This window comes from Bacillus rossius, chromosome 7, assembly GCF_032445375.1.
Source record: "Bacillus rossius redtenbacheri isolate Brsri chromosome 7, Brsri_v3, whole genome shotgun sequence".
In the NCBI taxonomy this organism is placed as follows: domain Eukaryota; kingdom Metazoa; phylum Arthropoda; class Insecta; order Phasmatodea; family Bacillidae; genus Bacillus; species Bacillus rossius.
The window spans coordinates 7,699,606-7,726,423 of NC_086335.1; the positions used below are offsets into that span (position 1 = coordinate 7,699,606).

General features: G+C 38.9%; 1 protein-coding gene across 3 annotated transcripts in view; it reads right to left on the reverse strand.

Annotated features, from left to right (window-relative positions):
- The window catches only part of LOC134533664 (CCR4-NOT transcription complex subunit 1), a 238,302-nt gene that overhangs the window by 184,962 nt on the left and 26,522 nt on the right, over positions 1–26,818 (reverse strand). For all 3 annotated transcript variants that reach the window (XM_063371211.1, XM_063371210.1, XM_063371209.1), the window contains exons 4-10: positions 25,596–25,697; positions 25,346–25,506; positions 19,841–20,131; positions 14,579–14,764; positions 12,679–13,047; positions 6,854–6,964; positions 6,610–6,768 (exon numbers count right to left, since the gene is read on the reverse strand). In XM_063371211.1, coding sequence (XP_063227281.1) covers positions 6,610–6,768; positions 6,854–6,964; positions 12,679–13,047; positions 14,579–14,764; positions 19,841–20,131; positions 25,346–25,506; positions 25,596–25,697 — 1,379 coding nt within the window. The remainder of the gene's footprint in view (positions 1–6,609; positions 6,769–6,853; positions 6,965–12,678; positions 13,048–14,578; positions 14,765–19,840; positions 20,132–25,345; positions 25,507–25,595; positions 25,698–26,818) is intronic.

Genomic DNA, 26,818 nt, shown 5'->3' on the forward strand with positions numbered 1-26,818 from the left:
TTTTAACTGTGCCATTTCAGTCATGTGAATAACTGTTGTCTATATATGCTGATGTGAAGTTTAGTATTCACATTCACAACATCAATGTTCATGAAATCCAGTGCAATTTACAATGTCTTGGAATCCATATAAAATTGAATGCTACTTTCTTATTACAAATTTAATAGCATTCATTACATTAATTCATTGTGCTTAGTTTCAATAATTTAATATGTTTGGTTAATTTTAGGGTTAGAAATATAATCAGATATTTTAATAGTACATGTGTATAAAGTTAACCAAATTTTGAGGTTTTTTTTATTGATCAGTAAATAGTTACAGGCATTATATTTATTATTTACATACATATTGTTCTGGTTTGCGAATGTGGAATATTTAAATTTAGGTTTTGGAATTACGTATTTAACAAATTAGTGTGAGTGATGTACTTATTTGTCAGAACATGGTAGCCATTGAAATGTGAATTTTTCATGAAGGCTAATAATATGAAGTAAAAATCAATAAGGGTTATCAGAAGTATTTTATTTCAGTAATCAATCATTGACAGTAACATTTTTTCTGGAACATAAAAAATAATTTCAACATTCAATCATAATTTCTTCAAGTGTTTATGCAAGCTACAGCCAGACCAATTTGAGCTAGCTAGAGGTCTAGTTTGTTACAAACTAAAGGAAAATTGTGAAGTTGTAGATCTTCAAAAAAATTAAATAACAAGGGGGTTGTCTGTAAAGTCGGTTTACGGTCGATAATTTTACGTGATAACATCATAAGAAAACATTGATGAAAAATTGCATAGTTTTTAATTTTCAAATACTATTTACAGTTTTTTGCAAATTTATTTAAATAATTTGTTTCAATATAATCACGAACAATTAGTTATAGAAATAAACTGAAATCAAATCAATGTCAATAAATTAGTGATGTGCGAGTCTCGGCATCATCGAGAACGAGTCGAGACAGAAATTTTCTCAATCTCGTCTCGAGATAATTTTTTTGGCTCGGAATTTTCGAGAATTTTGTAAACAAGAAATAGGTTAGGTAATATAATATATTGAGGCAGCATTTTGCGTTGCGTGTTGAAATAATTAACATATCTTCAACGTAACGTAGATCGAATAAAATAAAATATACTTGTATACACAATAAATTATTAAAAAGTTAAAAACTAACAACTTCCGTTCACAAGTCACTACATGAAACGGTAAACGTAAACAATGACTTGTGCTGTGGTTATCACATTAAATTACAGAATAAAATGATTATTTTCCATTAATAAAACCAACATTAAAGTTAAAAATAAATCATTTTCGGTATCAATATCAAGTATCAACGTAACATGTTACAGTAAAAAATAAAAATATAAACATGACTGCAGAATTCTTCCGCGATTGCATTTTGTTTTATGGCCTTAGGTTACACACACGGCCAGCAGTATATAACAAGCAACATGATGTTTAAATTGCGGTCCGTATCGATAGTGACATATCGATAGTGGTGAATGTTCAGACTTTCATGATCAAGTACCGTCCATGGCTCAAGGAAACTGTATAGATAGAGACCCCGAAAAATGGTGAAGCGCGAAATTCACGAAATAACGCGATAATTTGATACTTTAAACGAATTTTGCGACTTTCCTTTGATTTCGACATAGTCGCGAAATTCACGAATTTTCGCACGAAATTCACGCATTTTCGCGCGAAATTCACGCTTTTACGCACAAAATAATGCCCTTATGTCGCAATTTCAATTTATTTACGCCATCATAAACATAGACTGAAAGACTAATGCCCTGATATTATCTTCGTTTTGACACGTTACTGAAATCCACGTATTTTTATTACTCTGTTTACAAGCAGTAAATATTGCCAACGCAAATGTAAACAAAATGTAACAAATGTCAACAATCGATATGTGCGCACTACCAACATAACAAAATTGACTGTCCACAGTTTTCGTGTTGAATAATGGTCGTTTCTACCGCAAGGCGCACTGGTGTCGATTTTCCTAACCTAATTTAATCGCATGGAGCTAAGATGGCAGTCATTTTTGCGTGCACATATCTATGAGTGTTTACAAATACCGTCCACATTTTGTAAGTTTTGTGATACAATTGAATTTATGACTAAGATGCCGAAAACTTCGACGCGAAAGATGGATGAAATCGGATGGATTTTATATTTTTGATCAGCGGTACAAAATATGATGTGCAAGTTCTGCAACGTGCGGGTTGATAGGACACACAAAAACACGTGCAAAAAGCATGTGGCAAATGACACACACAAAACAAAACAGAAAAGACAATTATTTTGTCAAGCAAATTCTACCGTGTCTAAACAAATCTCGATAGGCGACAGCGTGAATAAAGCAAACAAGCTTTAAAGTGCAGAAAACAAGAATTTGTTTCTGATTTTGTTAATATGATGCTGTAAGTTAACATTCCTTTGGAAAAAGCTGATCATCCAGCTATGAGGGAATGGTTTAACACCCATGTTGAAGAAGGTTAGCCTTATTTATTTAGAAATGTTTTCCCCCTCTAATAAAAGTTCATAAGCATAATTATGTAGGCCTACAATATTATCGATTAACTTACCTTTAGGCCCAACTTACCTTTACTTCAAATAAATATGCAAGTACCTCAGATTAACAAACGCATAAATACGATGGATTGCATTGTGAAATGGTGAGCACACCACAAGATATTTTTGACTGATTGATTGATGGTTTGACTCTGTAATCCAGCAGTAATCTCGAACAGGTTAGGTTAGGTTTGGCTTAGAATTGTTTTGAGTAAATTAGCCCCTTAATATTTTCAGCGATAACCTTATAAATGCTACCTATTTATAAGTATATTGCTACACACCAAATTAAGCATACTATGACTATACTGGTCTAGTACTATAAGAAAACATGGCTACACTTCAGTGTGTGTGTTTTTTTTTTCTTCTTCAAAATTTGGCATCTACTACTACTACTACTACTATAGTCATAGAGTAGTGGCTGACGAAATAATACTTTCTTTTATATTCAAACTTGAGAGAAATGAAAAAACCAATGACTATAAATGGGGAAGAAAAAAAAGATGGCGGCCTGGTATGCTATGCTTCAAGACGGCGGCCTGGTATGCTGTACTACAAGATGGCGACTTTCAGCTATCGATTGTCATACATATAATATTATTTAATTTTTTTTTTCAAAGTTGGCTGTTCTTGTTACTTCCTAGCAGTCGAAATTATTATTATTTTTTCAAATGTTGAAATAAACATGGCGGCCGGCCCGTTTTTTTAAATTTCCCGCTTAGCACTATAAAAAAAATAAAACATGGCGGCCGACTAACAGCCGACACATACATATTTTTTTTAAATTTCCCGCCGTTTAAATTGGCCGACTAGCACTATAAAAAAATAAACATGGCGGCCGCATAGCAGCCGATGCGCCTCGTTTAAATTTACCGCTTAACACTATAAAAAAATAAACATGGCGGCCGACCGTTTGTTTAAATTTCCCGCCGTTTAAATTTGCCGACTAGCACTATAAAAAAAATAAACATGGCGGCCGCCCGTTTTTAAATTTCACGCTTAGCACTATAAATAAAATATATACCTTCTCTTTAAAAAAATATTTTATAAGCATATATATACAACATCTGAAATTATTTTCTCCAATATGGTCTCGTGGTCCTGTGGTTAGCGTGACGGACTAACGATCCAGAAACGAAGGTTCGAATCCAACCGTCGCCACCCCTCACATTTTTATACTTGTAAAAATAATTCCGGCGCGCGACACTAGCGCTACCTGCCTACATCATTTAGAAACATACACACACCCCCTCACCATCCAACTCCCCCTCCGCAACGAACACGCCCGAAGTTACCCGACGAGATATATCGATCCTACCGAAGTTGGCTCACTATCGATACGCCCCACCCCCTCCACGTGATGTCAACAAACCTCTGCGGACCCTCCACGTGGCGCCCGGCAACGCCCACCCGACCACGTGGTGCCACGCCCCCCCACGTGCTCAGACAAGCACCTGTCCTTTGTTGACACTGTCCCAGAACCGGCGTGCTCCCCCTACTGCTTTTGTCATTTTTTTACACCGAAATGAGCCAGTTTTATTTACCATTTTCTGGGGTCCCTATGTATAGACTATGGAGTCAATAACGTATGTTTACATACGACAGTAGGCAAATAAACTGTTAAGTGAGTGTAAAGGTAAAGTTGTAATTGCAAACCGAAAACAAGTAAAGTTGAGTGCGATGGAGGAAAGTGTTAGTGGTGTGGATAAAAAATAACGGAAAATGGCCACAACATGGAACTTTTATTTAAAAAAGAAAGAAGGTGGCGAATGTAAATTGTGTAAAAACATTATTAAAACGCCTTCATGCTCGACAAGTGGACTTTTGCGGCACTTGAAACAACATCCAGCCGCTGAAAAAGAATTCAATAAAATAACTGCTGAAGAAAAGAAGACTTCTAGTCGACAACTTTCAATGTTTGAGTGTGTTGCAAAAAACAGAAGCTTTGCATCAGCGATGTGAGGAAAAATCAAATAGACAAAAAAATTGCTATCATGATGGCTTGTGATTTTCAACCTTACAGCATGGTGGATGACCTTGGCTTCAGAGGTCTAATCAACGAATTAGAACCTAGCTACGAGATTCCTTCGCGAACAACATTTTCAAGGACGGTTATACCAAAGTTGTATCAAGAGGAAAGAACCAAACTGGCTGATGAAATTAGTACAGATGCCATCAATGGTCTGGAGTCGCTTTCTTTCACTACCGATACATGGTCATCTAGGAGACATGAAAGCTACATTTCGCTTACAGGCCATTACCTAACAGAAGAGTTCAAATTAAAATGCCATATTCTTGGCAATTACCACTTTCCAGGCTCACATACTGCAGATGCAGTACATGCAAAGCTTGTAGGGGCAATGGAAGAATGGAATTTGCCAACTGATCAAGTCCCAGTTTATGTCATAACAGACAATGCAAAAAACCTTAAATGTGCCATAAGGAAAACCTTGTTTCATCATGTTCAGTGTTTTGCACATAAACTACAGTTGGCACTGCACGATGCAAAAAATGAACATGATATTACAGCACTTTTGGCAAAAGGACGAGCTATTGTTGGCCATTATCGACACAGTAATGTTGCTCGTGAGAGGCTGCATGCACTTCAAGTGAAGCTAAACAAACCTGTTCACGAGCTACTGCCAATGGTGCCAAATAGATGGAATAGTGAATACACCATGCTGTCACGTCTTGTTGAGCAGCAGGTGCCCATTTCTGCTGATTTAGGAAGAGCATGGCAGTGGAGAACTTCACCTCTAGTGAGTAGAAACTAGCTGCTAGCATTGCACATATTTTGCAACCAATAGATGAGGCCACAACTGAGTTATGTTACTCAAAGTTCCCAACACTGTCATCAAAAATCCCATTGATATATGGAATTGAAACAATGCTTACAAACTATGTCCAAACAGACCAATGCAAATCTGGTACTGCATTTGCTAAATCAATGCAAAGAGGTTTAAAATCAAGATTTCCTTCATATTCTTCTTTCAATGGCGCTTGACCCTAGATTCAAGACTGTGATATTGCAAGACCATGAAAAGTTGTTGTGCACGAAATACATCACTTCACATCAGCAACCTGAAAATGATTATCGTCCTGAACCAGAACTGGAGCAGGTGAGTGAAGCTAAAGAGACTTGCTCACTGTGGTCAAGTTTTGAAGTGTTGAAGAAGACATCACAATCATCAGTTAGGACTAAATCATCAAGTCTGGAGGAAGAACTAAAAATATATTTACGTGAAGATGTAATTCCAAGGAACGGTGACCCACTTACCTGGTGGAAAAACAAGATACGCTTTCCAGCTCTGGCTAAAGTAGCAAGAAGGTATCTGGCAATACCAGCTACACAAGTTGAAAGCGAACGACTATTTAGTACTGCTGGAAACACTGTGAGCATTAGGCGTGAAAATTTGTTGGCTGAAAATGTTGAACAGCTGGTTTTTTATAAATAGCCGCTTTAGACCTTAAATGTAACTAATGTTTCATTCGTCTTTTGTGGATACTTTATAAAATTATTGAATAATTATGTATGTTTGTCAGATTATTGAGTTTTACTTTTTTGGATCATATTATCCTGTTAACTAAAGTACAGATTTCTCGAACTCGACTCAATTCTCGAGAATTTTTAAATTGCTTCTCGATCTCGTCTCGAATTCAAAAAAGACTTTCTCGCACATGCCTACAATAAATTGTAAATTTGAAATGATGAAATTGGACAAATAAATCAGATTTTTTTAATTGCTGCTTTTAAAAAGCCCGCCTTAACCTGTTTGATGTTATAGAAGATTTTCTCGCACGGTTGGTTGGCCATTTCTTGCACGCTCGGCTCGGGCGGAACGTGACAATGAGTCATGCTTTTTCGTGCGTGCAGCCGGCATTAATCGATTTGTAAGACGTTATCACGTCAAAAATATTAAGACCAGTTTTTTTTTTTAACTGGCATAACCATAGATAAAAGAGCCAGTGGAAAATAAATAACTATAACTAACTATAACTAAACTTATAATAAAGTATTAGTGAGTGAACTTACCTGCAGGAACTTGACGCAGGCGGACACGAAAGGCTCCCCGTACTCGCGGATCTTGTCGGCCAGCCACTTCTCCAGCTTGAGGTACTCGCGCCGCGAGGCCAGGCACGCCAGGTCGATCACGAACGGGTAGGACTGCACGTTGAGCAGCATCGTCAGCGCCTGCGGGCGGGCGCACGGCACAGTCACGACAGCTCCCTCTCTGGTCGGGGGCGGTGCTGCGACGGGGCAGACCCCTGCCACTCACCTTCAGGTCCTGGGCCACGTCCAGGATGCGCGACAGCCTGCTCTGGTCGTTCTCGTTGCGGATGTACCACTCCGCCATCGAGTGCATCACGATGGGCTTGATGTTCATGTCCTGCGGAGGTCACATATGCACTTTCAGGCGAATATTCCTAACAGAGCAAACACAGACTTCATCACTACACCCATCCCTCACTTAGCACGTCTTCAGGTTGCGCGGATTCATTTAGCGCCATGTGAGTTTTACTGCCCTGTCTTGAATAGCACGTCTGCAAACTTCAGTTAGCACAAAATCTCGGCAGGCAAAAGAAAAAAAAGTCGAGCACGACACCACGAAGTCTGTTTCAAATTCTGTACACAACAGATGTGCCGTGGGATAGTGTAGTTTCTTACAGTTTTATAGAACATTAAGAAATATCTCAGTTAAGTACTCTCCACCATAATTTAATTTTTTTTAAATACTTTAATTTGACTACAATACAGCACTAGTGATGTGTCAGTTCTACTTTTTCCCCGGTTCTCGGTTCCATTCGGTTCTAGCTTAACCTTCAAACTACTTCCAGTCAAACTAAAGATACAGCACGTCCTAATAGATGGTGTGTTAATTTGTTCAATATTACAATCAGCAGCTTTTACCAATATCCAACCACAAACGAGCTGCCTAGCATCTAGACAGCATAGTTGATTCAAGTCTCACTAGGTGGCTACGGCGGCAATGTAACAAAATCCTATGGTGCAGCAATATCTAGTAATACATATTAATGAAAGTGTTTTGCTGGAGTGATGTTTATTTACACACACCTGTATAATAATTGCTTGAGAAAAATACGAACTTCTGTTCACAAGGGATAAAATATATTATAAAACAGGAATGGCTTTCCCAAAAAGTCATGAAGGAAATTACTTTTTCCAGTTTCCCAATTTTATTGCAGTAGAATACCATTTATAAAAATCGTTCTAAACAAATTAATTTTCAATGAAAGCACAGTACTTTAACCTTAATCAATACATGCACATGCACACAATTGAAAACACATCATTTGCAGCAAATGAAACTCAAAACTTTTAAAGGTGGCAAAAAAAATTTGAAACAAGTAGGGGTGTGCGGGAATAGGTTTTTGTACTGTGGGAAATTTTCGGGAAAAATAAATTATTCCCGCGGGAAACGGGACGGGATCGGGAAAATTAAAAAAAAGGCAAATTTTTAATTATAATATGAGAAGATGGCCATTTAAACGTTTCTTGCAAAGGTAGTTTTTTTTTTTGCTGCTATTTTTTTTGTCTGCTTCACTTGCCCTTTTTTCAGCGGCGACTTCATATTTTTTAGCATCCTCAAATTCTTTTTTTATAGCCAGACGTGCTACCATGCTCGTATCTCAAAACTTTTCACACGAGACACACTTTGCCAGGGATTTACTGTCAGACGTTCAAAATACATCCAAACACTTTTAGGTTTACAAGTAACAAGCTGATCGGTTACGACATCCATTATTTGTAGGTTGCTAGTTTGTTTTAATATAGGAACAGATACTTTGCACAAGCCTTAATAACGTAATGTCAGCCGACAAAGCCCGCCAAACTAAACAGTAAACAACTATTTTTTTTCTCCCAAAGCAAAATCATAGATGTTTAGATACTCGTGAGCAGTGGTGTAAAACTACGTGATTTCATATTTTTCAAAGTGCCAATACAGTTCTCTACATCGCCACTGTTATCAAGTAATGAGAACGGTTACGCTTCGTTAAGAAACGCAAGTCTAGTATTTCTTATATCTTTGGCGAAAAGATTGGATTGCGCATGTGTTTTGTTTGTGTCTAAGGACACACAGTGGTTTTAGGTTAAGTATTCGATGGTGACGGCAATAACGTTATATAACTGACTACAGTAGAACCTCGATGATACGTTCCCGTTTCATACATTTTCCCGTGTCATACGCCGATTAATTTTGGTCCCGCCGAAAGTACTATATTTACAATGGTTTTCTTTCCCGGAACATACACTTATAAAATCAATAATTTCCCGTTTCATACGTTTTTACGAAGCGGAAAAGTCCTAAATTCACAAATTTTTTTGTTATATTCCTCCTGATAAAATACATTTTAATGCTTTTATTTTGAAAAACGTTCATTGTTTACCTTTGCAAACGTAAGAAAATAACTTTATCGCACCATAGATATGGATAGTATCAGGAAGACTGTGCACTTCGCTAGTAGCATCTATGGCCAGCACCAAGCAAGACAAGTGGCGCAAACTAGCAATGATTATGAAAATGGTGCACGCGCTTTACCAAGGCACGGATCTCATATTTTGTGCATTCATTAATCTTTGAACTGAATATACCCGTTTGTTATTGTTTTCTTACGGTCGGATTGTTTTGTATTTTATGTTTCTCAACTTAAAATTTTATTGAAAAATGTTATGTTGTATGAAGTTGACGTAAAATGAAACAAACAAGCAAAAATTTCTGATTTTTTTTTTTTACAATAGCCTAATTTTTTTTAATTTCTAATTTAGGCTTGGTGACTTCCCCCCCCCCCTCCTAGAAAGGACTGCTTTACTTGATTATGGACTGTATTTTACTTTTATGGTGGTTTTATTATATGTATATATAATGATGAATTCATATCTTTCATTAATATAATGCAATTATTTACAAATTATGTATTTAAGTTTAATCTGACATTGTGCTGGTATGCTAGATTGAAAAAAAATTTTATTATTGCCATTCCCTTTTCATACACTTTCCCGCATCATACACCATTTTTGTGCCCTCCGTTGAAAAGTGTATGACAGGGGTTCTACTGTATTCACGTATCTTGCAAATTTGTACCCTTGAAGAAATATATTTATGAACGCATACAATATTTACGGTACTCCATGTACGTTTTTTATATTCCAATTATATATGTGTAAACGATTATCATAATTCACTGCACACCACAGCTGTCGCTACGATCGGCATACGTTTAAAAGATGTTTTGCGTTTAAATAGTACGGAAACCCTTCAAAAATGTACGAATCCATAAATAATATTGTTGTAAAAACAGTTTGAATTGATAGAAAACATTTTCACATGATTAGTAAACATTTGTAAGAATTTAAAAAATTTCCCGAAAAATTCGGGAGTAATAAAATTCCCGCCCCGCATTTCGGGAAGCCTATTTTCCCGACTTTTTTCCCAAAGCGTCGGGATCCCGCACACCCCTAGAAACAAGCAATTTCTTCACCTATTTAAATAAACAATTAATTATTTGCAAATTATTTCACCACTGTCGCAAAACAGTATCTGAACCAATTGTGTCCACAATTGAATAAATAGACAATTTAACATGTTAAACAAATAAAAACTAATCCTTTGGTTAGCATGCCGATGATAATTGGTAAGTGTAATTTTGAGTTAAACAGTTTGTAATTTTTTATTAAAATTATTTTTACAGGTTGATTGATCAGTGAATAATTAATGTAACCACAGAACGATCAATAAAAATGAACTGAATATACATAAAGAACATGCAAACATGTCCAGTGGCTTTGAACTTGTTAGTTTTTTTTTCTTTGGCTTCGAGGGAAATTAATAGTCTTGTGCGATTATCAGTTTTTTAAATTGAATTAATACGAATATAAAATTATTTGCGAATACAAATATTGATTTCCAATAGTAAGAAGAGAATTAGAAACCCAAAAAAAAAATTTTTCACTTCATGTAACAACTTCTGGCAAATGAGACAAATACCGTAATCACTCGCGTAATGTCCGCAGATATTTGACCACATTTTTGGCCAAAAAAATGGGGTGCGGACATTATGCAAGGAAAATACAAAAATACAAAATTACGTAAAGGCCAAATTTCCCCAAATTTTCGACTCCAAAAAAGGCGAATTTGGAGGAAAAAATAGATTTTTCTTTTCAAGTGCGTCTTTGTTCTAATGAAGGAGGTTGGGGGAGGCAGCGACGCGGCAGGAGGGAGAGAGAGGCAGCTAGTCCGGAAGGGGGAGAGGCAGAGGCGTGGCTTAACCTCCCTCCTGCCAGCTAGCCAGCTAGCCAGCCAACCAGACAAAGGAGTGTTAGAATCCTTGACCCACTTCCCTTCCTCCTTCACTCCCCCTCTTCCTATCCGACAACACTCCACATCAACACAGCGGCAGCGCGCGAGTCCAGCTTTCTTTATCTTTATGTCATTTGAGATAGGACTAACTGCTTACGTCTGGCATGCCTCACAACGGTCCTACTGAGAACGGACAAACTATAATACCAGTCTCTGTATCACTGCCGCTTACAAAATCACCTCCCGCTGCTCACAATACATGGCTTGCTGTTTGATGCATGCCAAGCTGCCCTGCCCTCAGATAAACCCAGAAAAACACGTTTTTAAATTTTTTCTCAAAAATGTTTACAAAACAAGGAGGGGGGGGCTTATACGCGGGCGGGGCCTTTACGCGAGTAAATACGGTACTAAAAAGGCACAAAACGTATCTAAAATCAATTTGGATTTCACTGGCTATTTTAAAAGAATATTGCTGCAGGATCGCTCGCAAACAACCCGGCTTAGACCATGTTTACTTTGCTGTAATTGCCACCGGTAACTGTCTCGCACCCGCCGGAACATTAAAAAAAATAAATTACGCGCTACACTGAAATAAGTGTGGTTACGTGTGCTTTATTGTGATTAATATGTGATGGATTAAAACGGCTATTAACAGCACGGCTGCAATATTTTAGCCGTACCATATCCTTACGTGCGGCGCGTAGGGAACCAACGAGCTGGCAACAGCGCAGTGACTCACCAATTCCACATCTGCTGCGCACTGTACTCCCCCCCCCCCTCCCCGGGGGAATCTGATGGCCTTCGTGACGTAGAGAAGGAGGAAGGGGAAGGAAACATTTAGAGCGTGAGAATAGCCAAGGGAGGGATTCCAACCAAATGTAAACAAAGAGGGGTTCTGTTCTGTCCTGACACGTAAAACCGGGGACACACTAAGTAAGTTGACGTTTCTTTTACTTTCTTTTATTTTGCCGCCACTGACGAACACTTTTTTCGTGCACTTCAAACTCCCTTTCAGCAGCCCTGTTCCCATGCTCTTCAGCATAACGAACAACTCTTAATTTAAACCGCGCAGTGAAGGATTTATATTTACCCATTCTGTACTCTACACTAAAAAATTCGACGCGAAACTCATGCCTTGAACTTGCGTGCGTGTTGGTCAGCTATGTTTACCGTTACCGTGCTTTGTTCAGTTCAACGAATTTCCCCACCCTTTCAGAACAGGAGATAAAGGACAGCTCAAGGTCACGGCTTTGTTTACAGAGCCGTCAACTTTCCATTCGTACTGCGTCCTTTAGGGGTGGCCAACGTTGTGTTGCCTGCCGTAGACTACTGGTGCGGACATTATGCGAATTTTTAATTTTTTCTTTTAAGGATATATAAATAAAGGGTGCGGACATTATGCGAGGGCGGACATTACGCGAGTGAATACGGTAATACTAATATGAAAGGTAGGTTAAGTCAGTTACAATAATTATATGGAAACTGTTGATTAAAATATTTATATAATGAAGTAATTGTTTGTTTTTTTGACGTGATAACGTCTTATAAATCAATGAACGCCGGCTGCACGCAGGAAATATTGTCACGTTTCGCCTGAGCCGAGTGTGCAAGAACCGGTCAACCATCGTGCGAAAAAATCTTCTATAATATCAAACAGGTTAATGTGGGCTTTTTAACTAATTGTTCGAGATTATATTTAAACAAATTTTTTAGATTAAATTTGTAAAAATTGTAAATAATAGTTTAGTGATGACGTCATGACGTGGTGCAAAGGGGCGACTGACCTGGAAGTGCCAGGCGTGGTGCAGGATGACGGCGGAGTTGGGGTGGTTGGCCAGGAACACGGGCACGAGGCCCGACAGCAGCTCGTTGCGCAGCGCGGTGACGGGCGGGCCGGCGTGCAGCAGCGCCAGCACCAGCACGTCGGGGCACTGCTGGGCCGGCAGCTTCAGCAGCTCCTGCACCGGGGCGTGCAGGCCGCGCTCCGCCAGCCACAGCAGGGTCTCCAGCAGGTCCAGCGAGCGCCACACGCCCGCCTCCTTGTTGTCCGCCTCGGGCGGGGCCTTGAGCACGTCCACGGGCACCGAGCGCAGGGGCAGGTCGGTCAGGCCCAGCACGTCGGGATGCTTCACCGCCAGCTGCACCAGCGACAACTGCAACCACGCAACACACACGCTCATCAACCGTGCTTCTCCAGATCACGTCCATTCACCATCAAAATACTCCACAAGTCGAAAACTCTATAACCGAATTTTATACATCTCACCTATTCTTCCTGTTTTGAGCTTCCTTAAAGGCTTGCGAACGGGAATTCCGAAGTGACTTCCCTCCACCACTGTTCTAAGATCAAATTTCTTGTGTTGTAGTTTTGAGGTTACATTTTTCTTTTATTTGATGCGGTTCATTCAACAGTTGCATATAAATTATTTTCCTCGTAGGTCAAGCTGCAGGGTAAGAAGCGGAGAGGAAGGCTGGTGGTACGGGCAAGCAGCATGCAGCATGCAGCAGGCAGGGACACAGACTGCAACTGCATCGTTCCATTTGGCATAGTTAGAGATTCAAAAATCCCCAAGAAACCATTGTTATGAATGTCACAACGAAAATCATATTTAAAAAAAAAAAAAATGAAATTTTGGTTTGAAACATAAGAAAAGATACAAAAAGTATATATTCCACAAGCAGTTGCAACAAGACATATTTAATGGCGTTTTACTTTCTTATCTTATTTTACGTTTCTAGGTTGCATTATATTCGGAGAACAGATATTACAGTATAAATAATCAATTATAATATTGCTGTGTAGTCTACCTACAAATGATTAATACAGAGCAATACAATCGTAGTTACATAACCTACCACACGGGCACTTGAACAACTGTTTGCATTTGTCGCAACTATCGCATCTATACATACCACTAATAATTTTTTTTGGATGGTATTTCTTTCGCTTGTGATGATCCCTCTGCACCTTTAATCATTTGTTATTTTTGTTGGACTAAATTTATAAGTACCACTTTAGATAAATCGATCAAGGCATCATGCTCTTGCAAGAGGTTGATCTTCCAAAGTTAACCGAAAATAAATTGCAAGTGCAACGTGAAGACTTAAATGATATGAAGATTTGTTAGATGCGAAAAGTTCATATTGTTTCGAAGTGTTACTGAATATTAAAAACAGTCATGGGGACTGTCGACAGAAGAGAAAACTTAAAATTTTGTTTTTAAATGTGTAATATGAAATCATTTCTATGTCAAATGTACGGAAGAAAATGATTTTGGTATTATATCACTAGCATGTCGGTGATGCAAACCCGTAAGTTTTGCCCCGACCAATAATAACTTTAAAACGAGAAGAAATTAAGTTTTTTCATTGAAAGGATAAAAAATTATCAACTTAAATCTACAAATAATCAACATTATCTCTAATAAATCAACAACCTGTCATTTGAATGAAATTCACATCGTAAATAAATAAACAATCAACTTAACTACCTACTAAAAAAATATCCAATACTCGCACAGTATGTACCACACGATAACGTTAAAATTTCCTTGGAAAATGAAGATTGAAATTAGAAACTTGTATCTTTAAAAATAGAATGAATTAAGTTTTAACCTTGAAACCGTGTCGATGGAGACTTACATGAATTTACTCCCTATCCAAACCCTTCCCACGCGACCCCACCTGTCCGTCCACGTTGCTCCAGTGGCGGTAGAGGAAGTCGACGGGGAAGAGCTCCGGCCGGAAGCCCTGGCCCTGCAGCCCGAGACGCAGGCCGGTCACCAGCAGGCTGAGGCCGGCGCGGTCCTTCACCAGGAACTCTGCGTGGTCCAGCTCCAGCGCCACCTCGCTCCAGGCCAGGCCCGGCACCTGTCGCATCCGACCAGTCGACTTCTTTACTCACTGCTGTTCACCGCTACCAACTCTGCACACTCTCTCTGATGCTGTTTCATTTCATTTATTTCATTACATTTCGGTACATATCATTTCATTTGTATTGCATCAATATAATGGGAGCAGTGAGCCAGTCTGCAGGAGTGACAATCTATTAGAGCTGGGCCGATGTCGATCCCCGATCGTAATAATCGGCCGATTTTGTTAATTTTGCCGATCATAATGATCGGCAAAACGTAGCCAATTATTTTAGCCGATCATTGGTCTCCTACTGCAAACTTATAACAATGAATAATTACCTATACCTAACAACTTTCCATGTTTGTTTACGGTACTTTTCAGGAAGAAAATTTCATTATTCATCAAAAATAGTATGATTTTATAATTTAAAACTAACCACACACAAAAAAAATATACCAATAAAGTAAACAAATACCGTAGGTTTTATAAACATTGAACAGTTACATACCTAAGTATCAATTTTCACGTATATTTACGGTACTTTCGGTAAAATAATTTTCCATTATACTATTTGCAAAGTTATTTATCATTTACGAACCTAAAACTATGTATTTGTTTACCATTTACGGTTAATATTACCGGAATGGCGAATGGCGACTGTTGTTTAGGTTGGTTATGTGACGCCAGAGATTAAAGTGACGCGCGTCGCGCGACGGAATTCGTACGGATTAATGGCGCTAGTAGTCTCGTGGTTAGTAAACAACTACTCTTCGGGAATTCATCTATTTAGTTTTTTATCGCTAAATATGGCCTATTGAAAATTTTGTTTAGCAAAGTTAATATTCTTATCCTGTTTAGCGGGAAATAGAGCTTAACTTTCTTTTGTATAAAAACCTGGTTGATGAAGAGTTTTGTTTCCCACAGTAGATCCTCGTTAATCCGTGACGCGCTAATACGGGAATCGGATAATCCGGGACGATTTAAAAGTGCAGAAAAAAAGAGAAGCTAAAGTTGTCAGCGCTTAAAATTAACGTCACGCGGGCCGGCGGCCGGCAAACACTACAAGCCATCGCGTGAGCCGCCCAACTCTGCAACGCTGTTTGTACCGACCCTTTGTGTCGCCCCCCCCCCCCCCCTCCCTTTCAGCTGTCACATTTGTCACTCTTTAAACTTGAGGGGGATGTCCTGACTTCTGCTTCCCGTCTCCCGTTTGTTTGAATGTTGTTTCACGTGCTGCTGTGTTACTTTCCGCCCGCCAACGCACGGCAGGCGCCTGGCGAGTGACGTGTCTGGCTGGCATTCGGCTGGTCGAAGGGGTGGAGGGGGGTGGGGAGCTACCCAAAATTTATGTGTACAAGGTCAGCACGATCTTATCTTTCTCTCTTCGGCTGTTGTAAATGACCGTGAACTATTGGCTAGGCAGTGCCGTATTTTTTTAAGCCGAGACAACAATTCGAAGGCGGCCCTTACCGTTAACCGATTATCCGGGTTTATTTATTTATTTATTTATTTTACAGAATTTCAATTATCCGGGCATCGGCGGGTCCCAATGAACACGAATAATGGGGAGTTTACTATTTTTATCCATCTGCTGCCAAGGCGCAGTAAGCCTCGGTAGATGTTACGTCTTACGTCACATGACCTTGGCCTTAACCCAGCTGCACGCTGGTGTCTGAGAAGCTTGACAAGACCTTCCGGGCTTACCTGTATAATCGCTAGTCCGTGAAATTTATGATGTCGTGATTTTTAAGTAATCATGTCAATGAAAAGTAGTTTTGTCTGGGAATATTTCACCGTTTATAGTGATCCGTCAAAAGCAACGTGTAATCAGAGGTACTTGAAAGGCTCTAATCGGCTCAGAAGATCGGCAAGATCAGCAGCAGATGATCGGCATCGGCATGATCGGCAAAATAGGTGATCGGCCCAGCTCTACAATCTATAGAGGGCAGAGTTCTAGTAATGGGGTGACACTGTTTAGAGAGCAGTGTTTCCGTCAAGGGGCGACACTCTAATAAGAGCATAATGATGGCTTTTCATTTTGGGGTCCCAGCACTGCAATCTACTTGGGGACTACCGTAAGACTCGGGTATCAACAGGTCTATGGACACTGTGATGGTTGTGTTGGAACATGGTCATGGTTTTAAGGCATCAATTTTAAATTTAACAACTGAGGTTTTTTTTTTCCTGCAGACATGTAACAATGCTAACCTATGGAGCTTATATACAGTAACAAATCTGGAGAGCTCATGCTAATGAGATAGTGCAGAGTTGGAGCTTATCCCATTCTACAAGACTGGAAGAAAAGTTGCCATGCAGCACAAAAATGTGAAAACTTAACTCGCTATTATTCCTTTCAATAACTATTACTGACTACTTTAAAGATGACACTAAAACTGACATGGAAAGTAAAATTTTTTTAGAGAGGATCTGTACAAGTTTTGAAATGCAAAAAAAATAGCTTAAGTTTTACAACAAAAAATGTTGTGGTGTGGTTGTGGTTGGCATAGCATTCACGCAACGAATAGACAATTTCAAGGGATTACGTAGTCGGCAGTAAACCAAACACACACAAACATAAATAGGTATGCCCAAATGTTTATCTTTAATTAACTACCACTGTTATATTTGACTTTAATGTGACCAATTTTGAGATTTCAAATATCAAAGAAGACTTGGATACTTATAACATTTCCACAATTGATTAGCCTGAGACTGTTAACAACATTTAGTTTATCTATGTAAGGGCCAGAATTTAAAAGAAATGTAACATAAGTAAATAGAAACTCATTAAATAAAGTGCCTATTTTTTTATTGGAACTAATTATTAAAACTAGAGATACATGAGCCGGCAAAATTTTGAGACTAGTCGAGCCAAATTTAGTATTTATACTTTGGAGTCAAAAGAATCGAGTCAAACTAGTCAAAAAAAAACCATGTAAATTATTCTACTCACGAAAGTGGCACCAAAAAAAGCTCTGGAAAAAACCCAATTTGAAAATTTTTAAATACTATGAATTTGAATTGTTACATCCATTCGGAACAGTCTTTTCCATAAACTCATAACCAAAAAGTCTAGTCGCATTATAGTATTCAGAATTGCATTATTTTCAAGAAAATATGGTTATGTGAATTTGAGTTCATGCCACACAAAAGCCACCCCACAAATCCAATTAAAAATACCACCAACAAAACTTATTTATCAATATATTCATACGTTCTTATTGGTGTAAATTGTAAATAAGTACCTAAAATCAGTCACAGAATTGAAACTATGTAATTAAAAACATAATGCTTTGGAGACCGTTTGTAGATAGTTATAATTAATTAGTACTACAAGGAAAGCCTGCTTGGCACTTTTTACAATAAAACTAGGGATGGGCCAGTCGAATCTTTGAATCCTTATCCCACCGAATCTCCAGTATTTGAAAGATTCAGGATTCAAGTAAAAATATTAAGGATTCGAGGAAAAATATTCTAGGAAAAATATTCTAAGAAAAATATTGTAATAAAAATATTCCTTTAATATATATGTATTAAGTAAAATAAATACATATTTAGACCATTCACCTGAACATCTCTCGAACATATTTTTTACTATGAGCGCTACAAACGTGTTAAGTTGCTCTTTGTGCTGTAATTGTACGTCTCATATCATCATTTCTTTGGTTATTTGGTGGGTAAAAAAAAAAAAGATAGGATGGCTTTGTTTACAGGAAAAGCAGTATATTTTATGTATATTACTTTTGTTATTTAACATGACACAAAAATTATTTTTTTTCAAATGGAGTAAAATGTGGTTTTCTGGTAAACATCCGAACAAAATTGAAAAATATTACTTTTATTAACCATATTCTCTTTTGTTTACACTTAACATTATAGAAACCTTACAGGTTAGGCCAAGAAATAATTGTTAATGGTATTTGAAGATATGTTACAATGTGTTTAATAAACGGTTAGTCCCGCCTCCCATGTTTTTATTTACTTTAGTTATTACAACAAATAAAAATGTACACATTGTGTAGGTTCTGCCCTGTTTATGTCAAAAGATAGAGTTGTACTGCTTCATTTAGTACCTAACACATGTTTTAATGATTCAACTGTGCGTTATTTTAATTTTTTGGTTGAATTTAAGAAATTTATGGAGATGATCTTATGTACAATTTTAAGATAGTTTATGAAACCCAAAAAAAAAAAAAATATTTTGTAAAAACTATTTGTAATTCTACAAAACAAACTATGTTTCAGTGAGGTGGAGGGGAGGGTAATCTCCCTGCATGTTTTCAAATCATTCTGCAAAATGGCATTGTGATACTTCAAGTAGTTGTTCATTTTATCAAAAGGTTAAGTTATATATGTAGAGGTTAGCAACATTTAAAATGTAGCTAACAATCTTAGACACAAACAAGTGCTATGAAGAAGCATTTTATGTTTGGAGTTGCTTGGCTTCTGGGTTGTAGTCATGTCGAAGGCAAAGATATCACCGTAGTTTCGGTCAATGAAGTCGCCATCAGGGAGCAGTTACCTACTGAGTAGGTAACAAAGGTAGCTAACAGTACATAACTGCTCCCTGATGATGGTGACTGCAACGTCGACCGAAACTACGGTGTTATCTTCGCCTTCGACATGACTACAACCCAGAAGCCAAGCAACTCCAGACAATGGGCATGAAAGCCTGCAATCTTTATCATTTTATTCTAGTACATTTTTCATTTTTGACTCTTGAAACCTCGTTTAGGATTTGAGGGGTGGCTTTGAGGCATACTTTGAGATGCGGATTCGAGAAAACTGGGATAAAACCAAATAATTTCCACACTGCTACTTTGAAGTGTTTAGTGAAAATTAAAAAAAAAAATCTCGTCAACAGCATTTAGAAGCTATACGATACTTTGATTCCTTCAGTGACAAAACATACCCATTTATAAAGGTAAAAAGTTGATAAAGAAATATTTTATTTTATGCAACTTTTTAGCGATTTATTTTTTAAATAAATATTTATGTACATAAGCAAAAAACAATACACAATTTTACTATAAAAAAAGATGATTCAGCTCAGTAAATGTGTAATGAAAGATTAAAGAATATAATGCGCACCAGCTCCTTCAAGGCCTGCACGAAGACCTCTATGTTCCAGGAGGTGGGGTCGGCGGCGGAGCTGGGCTTGTCCTTGGTGGGCTCCGGGCCCCAGAAGGGCGTGGCCTGCAGGGGGGCCCGCTCCTCCAGGCCCGAGTGCGTGCGCGCCATCATGGCGAGGGCGCGGGCCACCGCGGGGGGCGTGAGCTCTCGGGCCCCGCCCACGCTGGCCAGGTTGGCGCGGCACTCCTCCACGCTGCTGCAGAAGCTGTAGCCCACCTCCGCCATCAGCTCGGCCAGCGACCCCGTGTGCTGCGGGCACCACCACTCACTCACTCACTCCTCCACGCTGCTTGGGAGGAGGGACACAGGTGCTCAATGTGAAGGTGCCAATTGAGGCGTGCATCTGGATTACTTCATGAACTGATCATAAACATAATATAATGTGATTTCTGATCCTCTTATGTTAAACTTAAAACATTATTTTCTAATTTAATTTTTTTTTCTTCAATTTTTACATTAATTCTTACAAATAGACTCTCATTTTACTAATTTTATGTTCCCTACTTTCTAGGAAAAAGTATCCAGTGCATCGTAGAGAAAAAAAAAACATTGTAAAAATCTAATTATGAACAAAAAATGGTGTCTAATACATTTGTTGTATCTTTAAACCAATTTAATATTATTGCCAAATCTCCATATGCCCTGCTGTGCTGCAGTTTTTTATTTTGTAGCGCCTTAGCTCAGTGGGTATGCCTGCTTCAAATTCTCCACCGGCTTAAAGATTACAGCCATATTATCAGCAAAGCTAGATCAAAAACTTATTGCAGAAAGCATTAACCCGTCACATTGCAGCGGGCTGTGTCTCCACCACGACCCTCACAGCCTCCAGTATGAGAGCCCAGTTCTGGTTCCTCGGTGGCTGGCGCTCATGTCCCCCGGGGAGTGGGATCCCGCACACTCATATCCATTCAGCTCGGCATTGCACACACCCGTACCACGTGTGGCCGGATTCCCGTCTCGGGGATTTAAAACTATCCTGCCATGTTTGGAGAATGGACAAGAGGGACACATTCAAGCTCCTTAAAGCTACTACATAACACCAAGCTTTCAGATCACTGTCAGCTTCAGGAAGAGCATAGTTGTAGGGTCATTCAAATTGATGTAGCTCAAAAATGGTTTATTTAATCAAAATACAATTACAGCGAAACCCCTTATTTACGTTACCGTTATTTACGTTTTCCCGTTATTTGCACTATATTCTTCAGGTCCCGTTTGGTTCCCATATAGTCCAATACAATACTTTCCCGCGAATTACGTCTCAAAAATCGAATCAATCCCGCTATTTACGTCACGTAACAACCATAAACAACCAGAAAATACCGTGGAGCTAGTAGGCAATGAACATTTTAAATAGCAAAATATACATATTTTATAACATGAAAAGTTGCTTTTATTTCTAAACATGTAATAATTTAATCCTAGGCGTGTAAAAGTACGAGTAATTATAGCAGGAGACAATCTAAAATGCACGAGGGAAAAACGTAAACTCATGAATGTACAAACATGGCTGCTTGTAAGTTCTGATACTGTATTTATGTCACAACTTAGCCGAAATACTGGTACGAGACATAAACTTCACAAGATAAAATGAGCGGTGTCTTGGTAACTGTTTTATACGTCTTTTATAATTTGGGAAGTGTTGTACAGTTGACGCCATATTTTTTAAACTAACCATTTATTTCTGGGGATCGTAAATAATTAATTATTGGTATCAAGACATCATGATAAACGTAAACTTGAACATGTCACGGCAGCGAGAAAACTGGTGCGTATACCAATAAACTGGTATTAGAACTGGATAAAATTGGTACACGGGAGGTGGAGCTTATATTTTTTTCCGCTAAGCTCGCATCTATTGGTTGGCGGCTGATGGCGTCATGAGCCTGGGCGGAGCATAGAGTGCGCATGCGCCGCCGCGTCGTTACAGCAGCTGACCGAGTACAATGACCTTTCTCCGCGTTTGGCGCGCTATTGACGGTAAATATTCAACAATTTGCGGCCTTTTCTTAAAAAAATTTTTACTGTGAGCAATGTGTATGTAGCCCGTATTTGTTATAAACCCTGCCGGTTGCAACTGTATTTATAATTTGGAGAGGCAAATAATCTTGAACAGCCAAAAAAGCAAGCAGAAGAAAATTTCAAATTTATTTTTAGGAAGTAATCAGAAAAACATTTTGGCTTTCATTCTTTTTTTTATTTTTGTCAAATGTGGTAAATTAATAATGGATTAAATACTAAAGTAAAATTTGTTGTTAGTGTGTTTGTACCTGCATTGTAGTATGTGCTATTAAACAAAAGGAAAAAAATTCTAAATAAGGTAAACTGTACTCCTTTTTATACTTTTCCCTTTATTTACACTTTCCCGCTTTTTACACTTTTTTACTTTGTCCCCATGAAAAGTGCAAATAAGGGGTTTTGCTGTATACCTATTATTCAACATAATTCCCCCCCCCCCCCAACACTTATGCACTTGTCTCATCGTTCCCTTAAGTTGCATATGCCCCTGGCATAAAATTATTTTGGCTGCTTTCAGAGCCACATTTGCACCTGAATCTTGACTTCTTCATTGGAGCAGAATTAACGGGACCAAACACATGAAAGTCTGAGGAGGCGAGATCTGGACTGTAAGGAGGGTGTGGAAGATTCTCCCAGCCCAGTTTTTGAATGCAGTCTTGCGTTATCTGTGCTGTATGTAGCTGTGCATTGTCTTAAAGCAAAGTCACACCTTTTTTTTAAAAAAAAAAAAAAGTCCATGATTTTTAGTGCAAATTGAAAGCTTTAATCCAGCATATCAGTGTAATATTAACAGTTGATTGTTTAATGGTCTTCAAGAAAATCGCCTAAAATAGGGCCTTTTGAGTCCCAGAAAAGTTTAAGCATCACTTTACCAGCAGATGGCTGGGTCTTGAATTTTTTTCCCGCATCAAAGAACTTGTGTGTTTTCACTCAAGGCTTTGTCTCTTTGACTAAGGCTCGTAATAGTGAATACATGTCTCATCGCCCATTACAATTCTTTCAAAAAAAAAGGTTCTTTCTTAGTGGAACATCAAGCTTTCAACTGTTTACTGATTTGAAGCCTCGTTTCTTTGTGGGTGTCCGTAAGTTGTCTCGGAACTCATCTCGCGCAGGTTTTCTTGTATTGCAGGTTATTTTGAATGATGTTATGGTCAGTTCCAACACTTGCAGACACTTTTGCAGCTATAATTTTAACAGTGATTCTTCTATTGTTTCTGTTGTGTAGCTGGAGACCTGATGGCCGAGGGACTCGGGAGTCCAGAACCCCCAGAAAGGTTTCAATTACATCCACCGTTGTTCGTAGATTCAGCCCTTCCACCATTTTTTATACTTCTTTCAGTAAGCTTTACGCCGGTGGAGAATTAGAAGCGGGCCAACCCACTTAGCCAAAACGACCTTATGATTGCACTCCTAGCCTGCAGTTTAGCATTTTCCCCTCAAAGCAGTCCATGATTGCTTGGATGAGATGGATGGTGCATCCTTTAACGGGTGGAGAACTGCCCACTAGTGCCCTGGAACTTGGGAGCACCACGGGACGACCCAGATATTTAGCAAAGTATCTCTACAGTCCTGGATCGTGTTAAAAGTTGGTCCTGAGGTGGCAGTGGTTGCTCCTATGCTGAACACGACCAGGCATGAGATCCTCATCCTCTTGACGGCGACACAGCTTGAATACTAGCTTGTCGAGAGCTGATACAGGTTGAACAGGCCCCGACCATACCACTAGTTCTCTGACTGACTGAGGGGTCCCAGAGTAATGCGGAGGTGGGACGAGCACTAAGTACATTCAGACTGTAGCTTAGGCTATGAACCAATGTCTTAGATAGCAAAACGTCCCACTGAACACTAATATGGGAAATCTGTTAAGGGAAATCTACGTAAGGACAAGATTCATTACGTAAGGCTTAGGCCAAGAGGGTTCCGAAAATATTGTATTATCTTTTATCTTTATGTACAATAGTACTAGGACAAGGAGTCAACTAACAAAGCAGTAAAAATACATCCTCGATGCTATTTGGAGATATTGCAGCCAGGCATTTTTAACTGATATTGTACACGTGCCACCGACTGTGCCATTTTTTTTTAACTACAGACTTCAGACCTTCGAGCAGCTGTTGTTTTTCCATGGTACTTGCGTACGAATGCAAGGAGTCTACCACGGGATACTTGTTCACACAAACCGGTCTGTGTGTGACAGGGGCGGACATGCTGGCAGTTGATAGAGAGAGCTGTGGCCTTTTTCTTTTGCATCGCGGAGTCGCAGTCGTCAGGGAAACTTGGTGTTCCTGTCTCGAAGCGCGCCAACAAAGTCCGGCTCAAGTGCTGTTGGGGCAGGAGAGCGCTAGTCAGCAGGCGTTCTGTTACGAAGAGACGACTTGCGGAGCGAGCACTAGACAGGACAGCCTACAGAAACTCCAAGGTGAGTGTTCGGCTGGCATTGACCCGTAGAGACAAGGGATTTATTTGAAATTAGTTGGGCGTTGATGATGTTGGCTTGTGAAACCATGTACACCCTTCAGGCGTATTATACGCAGTATAAATATTTGAGTCAATTTTAACATTGTAAATAATTTGTTGGTTTAAATTTTTTGTTTACAAAGAAATCATGTTAATATTTGTTTCTTGCTGATAAAAATCATATTTTTGTATTACTCGCTTGCCATAGCTCTTCTTAATGTTCAAGTGAGTTCAGTATTTATTGAGGCTCATATATTGAGAATTTAAAAGACATTAATTATTTTTAACATTACATATTCCTTTTGTAATTCACACTGGAAAATAATGTTTTTCAATCACCTTGCTTGTGTTATGTTAGGTTTAGTTTACAACTTGTTGTTAATCTTTGAAATTTGTTTGTTGACAGCCCCAGGCTGACCATGAATGACCATGAGTACACGACCACTTGAGTGCTTGAGTTTTACATGTTTGCAATTGTTCAATATTTATTTGTTGTTAACAAAATGTGCGACTAACACAACACAGTTTTTTGTGTTCTTTCTAACTCAATCCCTTGTTTCCCCCCTCTTGAGGAGCAACACTAGTAAAGGTAAAAATTCCTTAATTCAGTGTCTTGAATCATTACGATGTTTAAAACTACCACCAAGGTGGTGTGGTCACCTGCGGTTTTGAGCCTTTCTGCATCAGAGAAAAAACATAATGGCAGTACAACTAGGCTGAGAAGTGCATCAGAGCTTTTCTAAAGAAGATATATTCACCCGTGCACAATTAGTTGCTGTGGAACTTTCAAACAAAGCAGTAAGTTACAAACGAAACAGTGTATGGTCTATTATTTTTAATTTAATTAGTAAAATGTTTGGTTAAGTTCAGTATTAGAGTTGAATCTTGTTCTTATCTGTAAAGATTTTTTCCCCAGAAAATCTATATTATGAGAAACAATGGTACCATAAGCATATCAGAGCAAATGTAGGAAAACGACAAGCCACTCACCACTGCATTTGTCATGGCCGCCCCGTCCTGGTTCACTTTGTCCATAGGCAGGTCCGCACTGGCAGGGTAGAGCAGCGGTGCCAACACAATGGGCACCAGCTCCCGAGGGAAATCTCGTCGCACGCTCTTGAGAAGTGCTTCCTTCGTGTCCACAGAAATGCCTGACACACAAAGAATTCCCAACGGTATGACCACGTGTGTTTGAAGAGGTCCCCTCCGGAAGGAGATACGACGACGACCGGCGACTCACCAAAGAGGTCTTTGGGGCCGTGCAACAGGCTGCTCAGGATGATCTGCAGGACCTCGGGCGTGGCGTCGTGGAGGCCTCCGTCCTGTTGGCTCGAGCTGCTCTCTGCAACACCCGCGTCCACAGTCACTGCCACTGCCACCGGCCGGTCTCCCAGCTACAATACTCACGGGAAAAATTGGAGAGGAGGGTTTTTAGTGGGTGGAAATCCCACACTACCGACCATCATGTATCATCCCTCAAGGCGGTCCGTGACTTTGAAAGATTTTCCCTCCTCTATAATAATTTTAAAAAAACACTGGCACCAGCGTGAATGTGTGCGTGCGTGTGTGTGTATGTATGTTCATGTGTTGATTGACTGGCGAGGTCGGAGAAGTGATCAGGACTGATCACCCCCGTGATTTTTCTTTGCCGCCTTGTCAACTCACACTGCGGAATACTCACCGGTTCATTTTTTTGCAATTTGCTATTGTTTTAATAGTTTTACATTATTTTATACTCCGAATTATCTATAGATTTTTATTAGTGTTTTATATTTACATATTATTTGTTTCAAGCTTGGTTATTAATTAAGTACGTAAATGCACATATGGGCATTTTATGACTGCTATTTGTTTACACGATGCAGGAACATGGTTTTCTTTTGTTATGGAATAAGACTAAGCTATGAGTAATATGTATAATTTTTCATCAGCAGTTCGATTATGAAGTTTATTTGCAAGGAAATTTACATTATGAAGGTTTCATTGCACATTTTGCAAACAGGAGCTATGCTTTTTTTTTTGTTGTGTCATGGTAAATTTTTGTGAAAGTTTCAAATAAAAGTGTGAAAAATATGAACCAAAGACATGTTTGTATCATGAGATTGAAAATATTTTAAAGAAATATGCCAAGAGTAACTAAGAAAGAGAATTTTTTATGTGTTTTGAGTTGAAAAACAAATATGCCAACATTCTGTACTAAAGGAATGAAATGTAATGCTGAAACATACAGCGATATATTGTCAAGTTTCAAAACTGCAGGATCAGTTGTGTGCTCAGGGTGGCCAGAATTTAGGAGAATTGTTGTATTTGTCTTTTCAGGTAGCAGATGGGTATTTGTGTGTAGTGTTTGTGAGGCTAGCTGGGAGGCAAGGAGTTTAACTTTAAATATTATTCAGATTTTGTTTTGCTACAGTACCTTCATCGCTCCCATGCTTCTTCAGTGTTTTTATGTATTATTCCTCA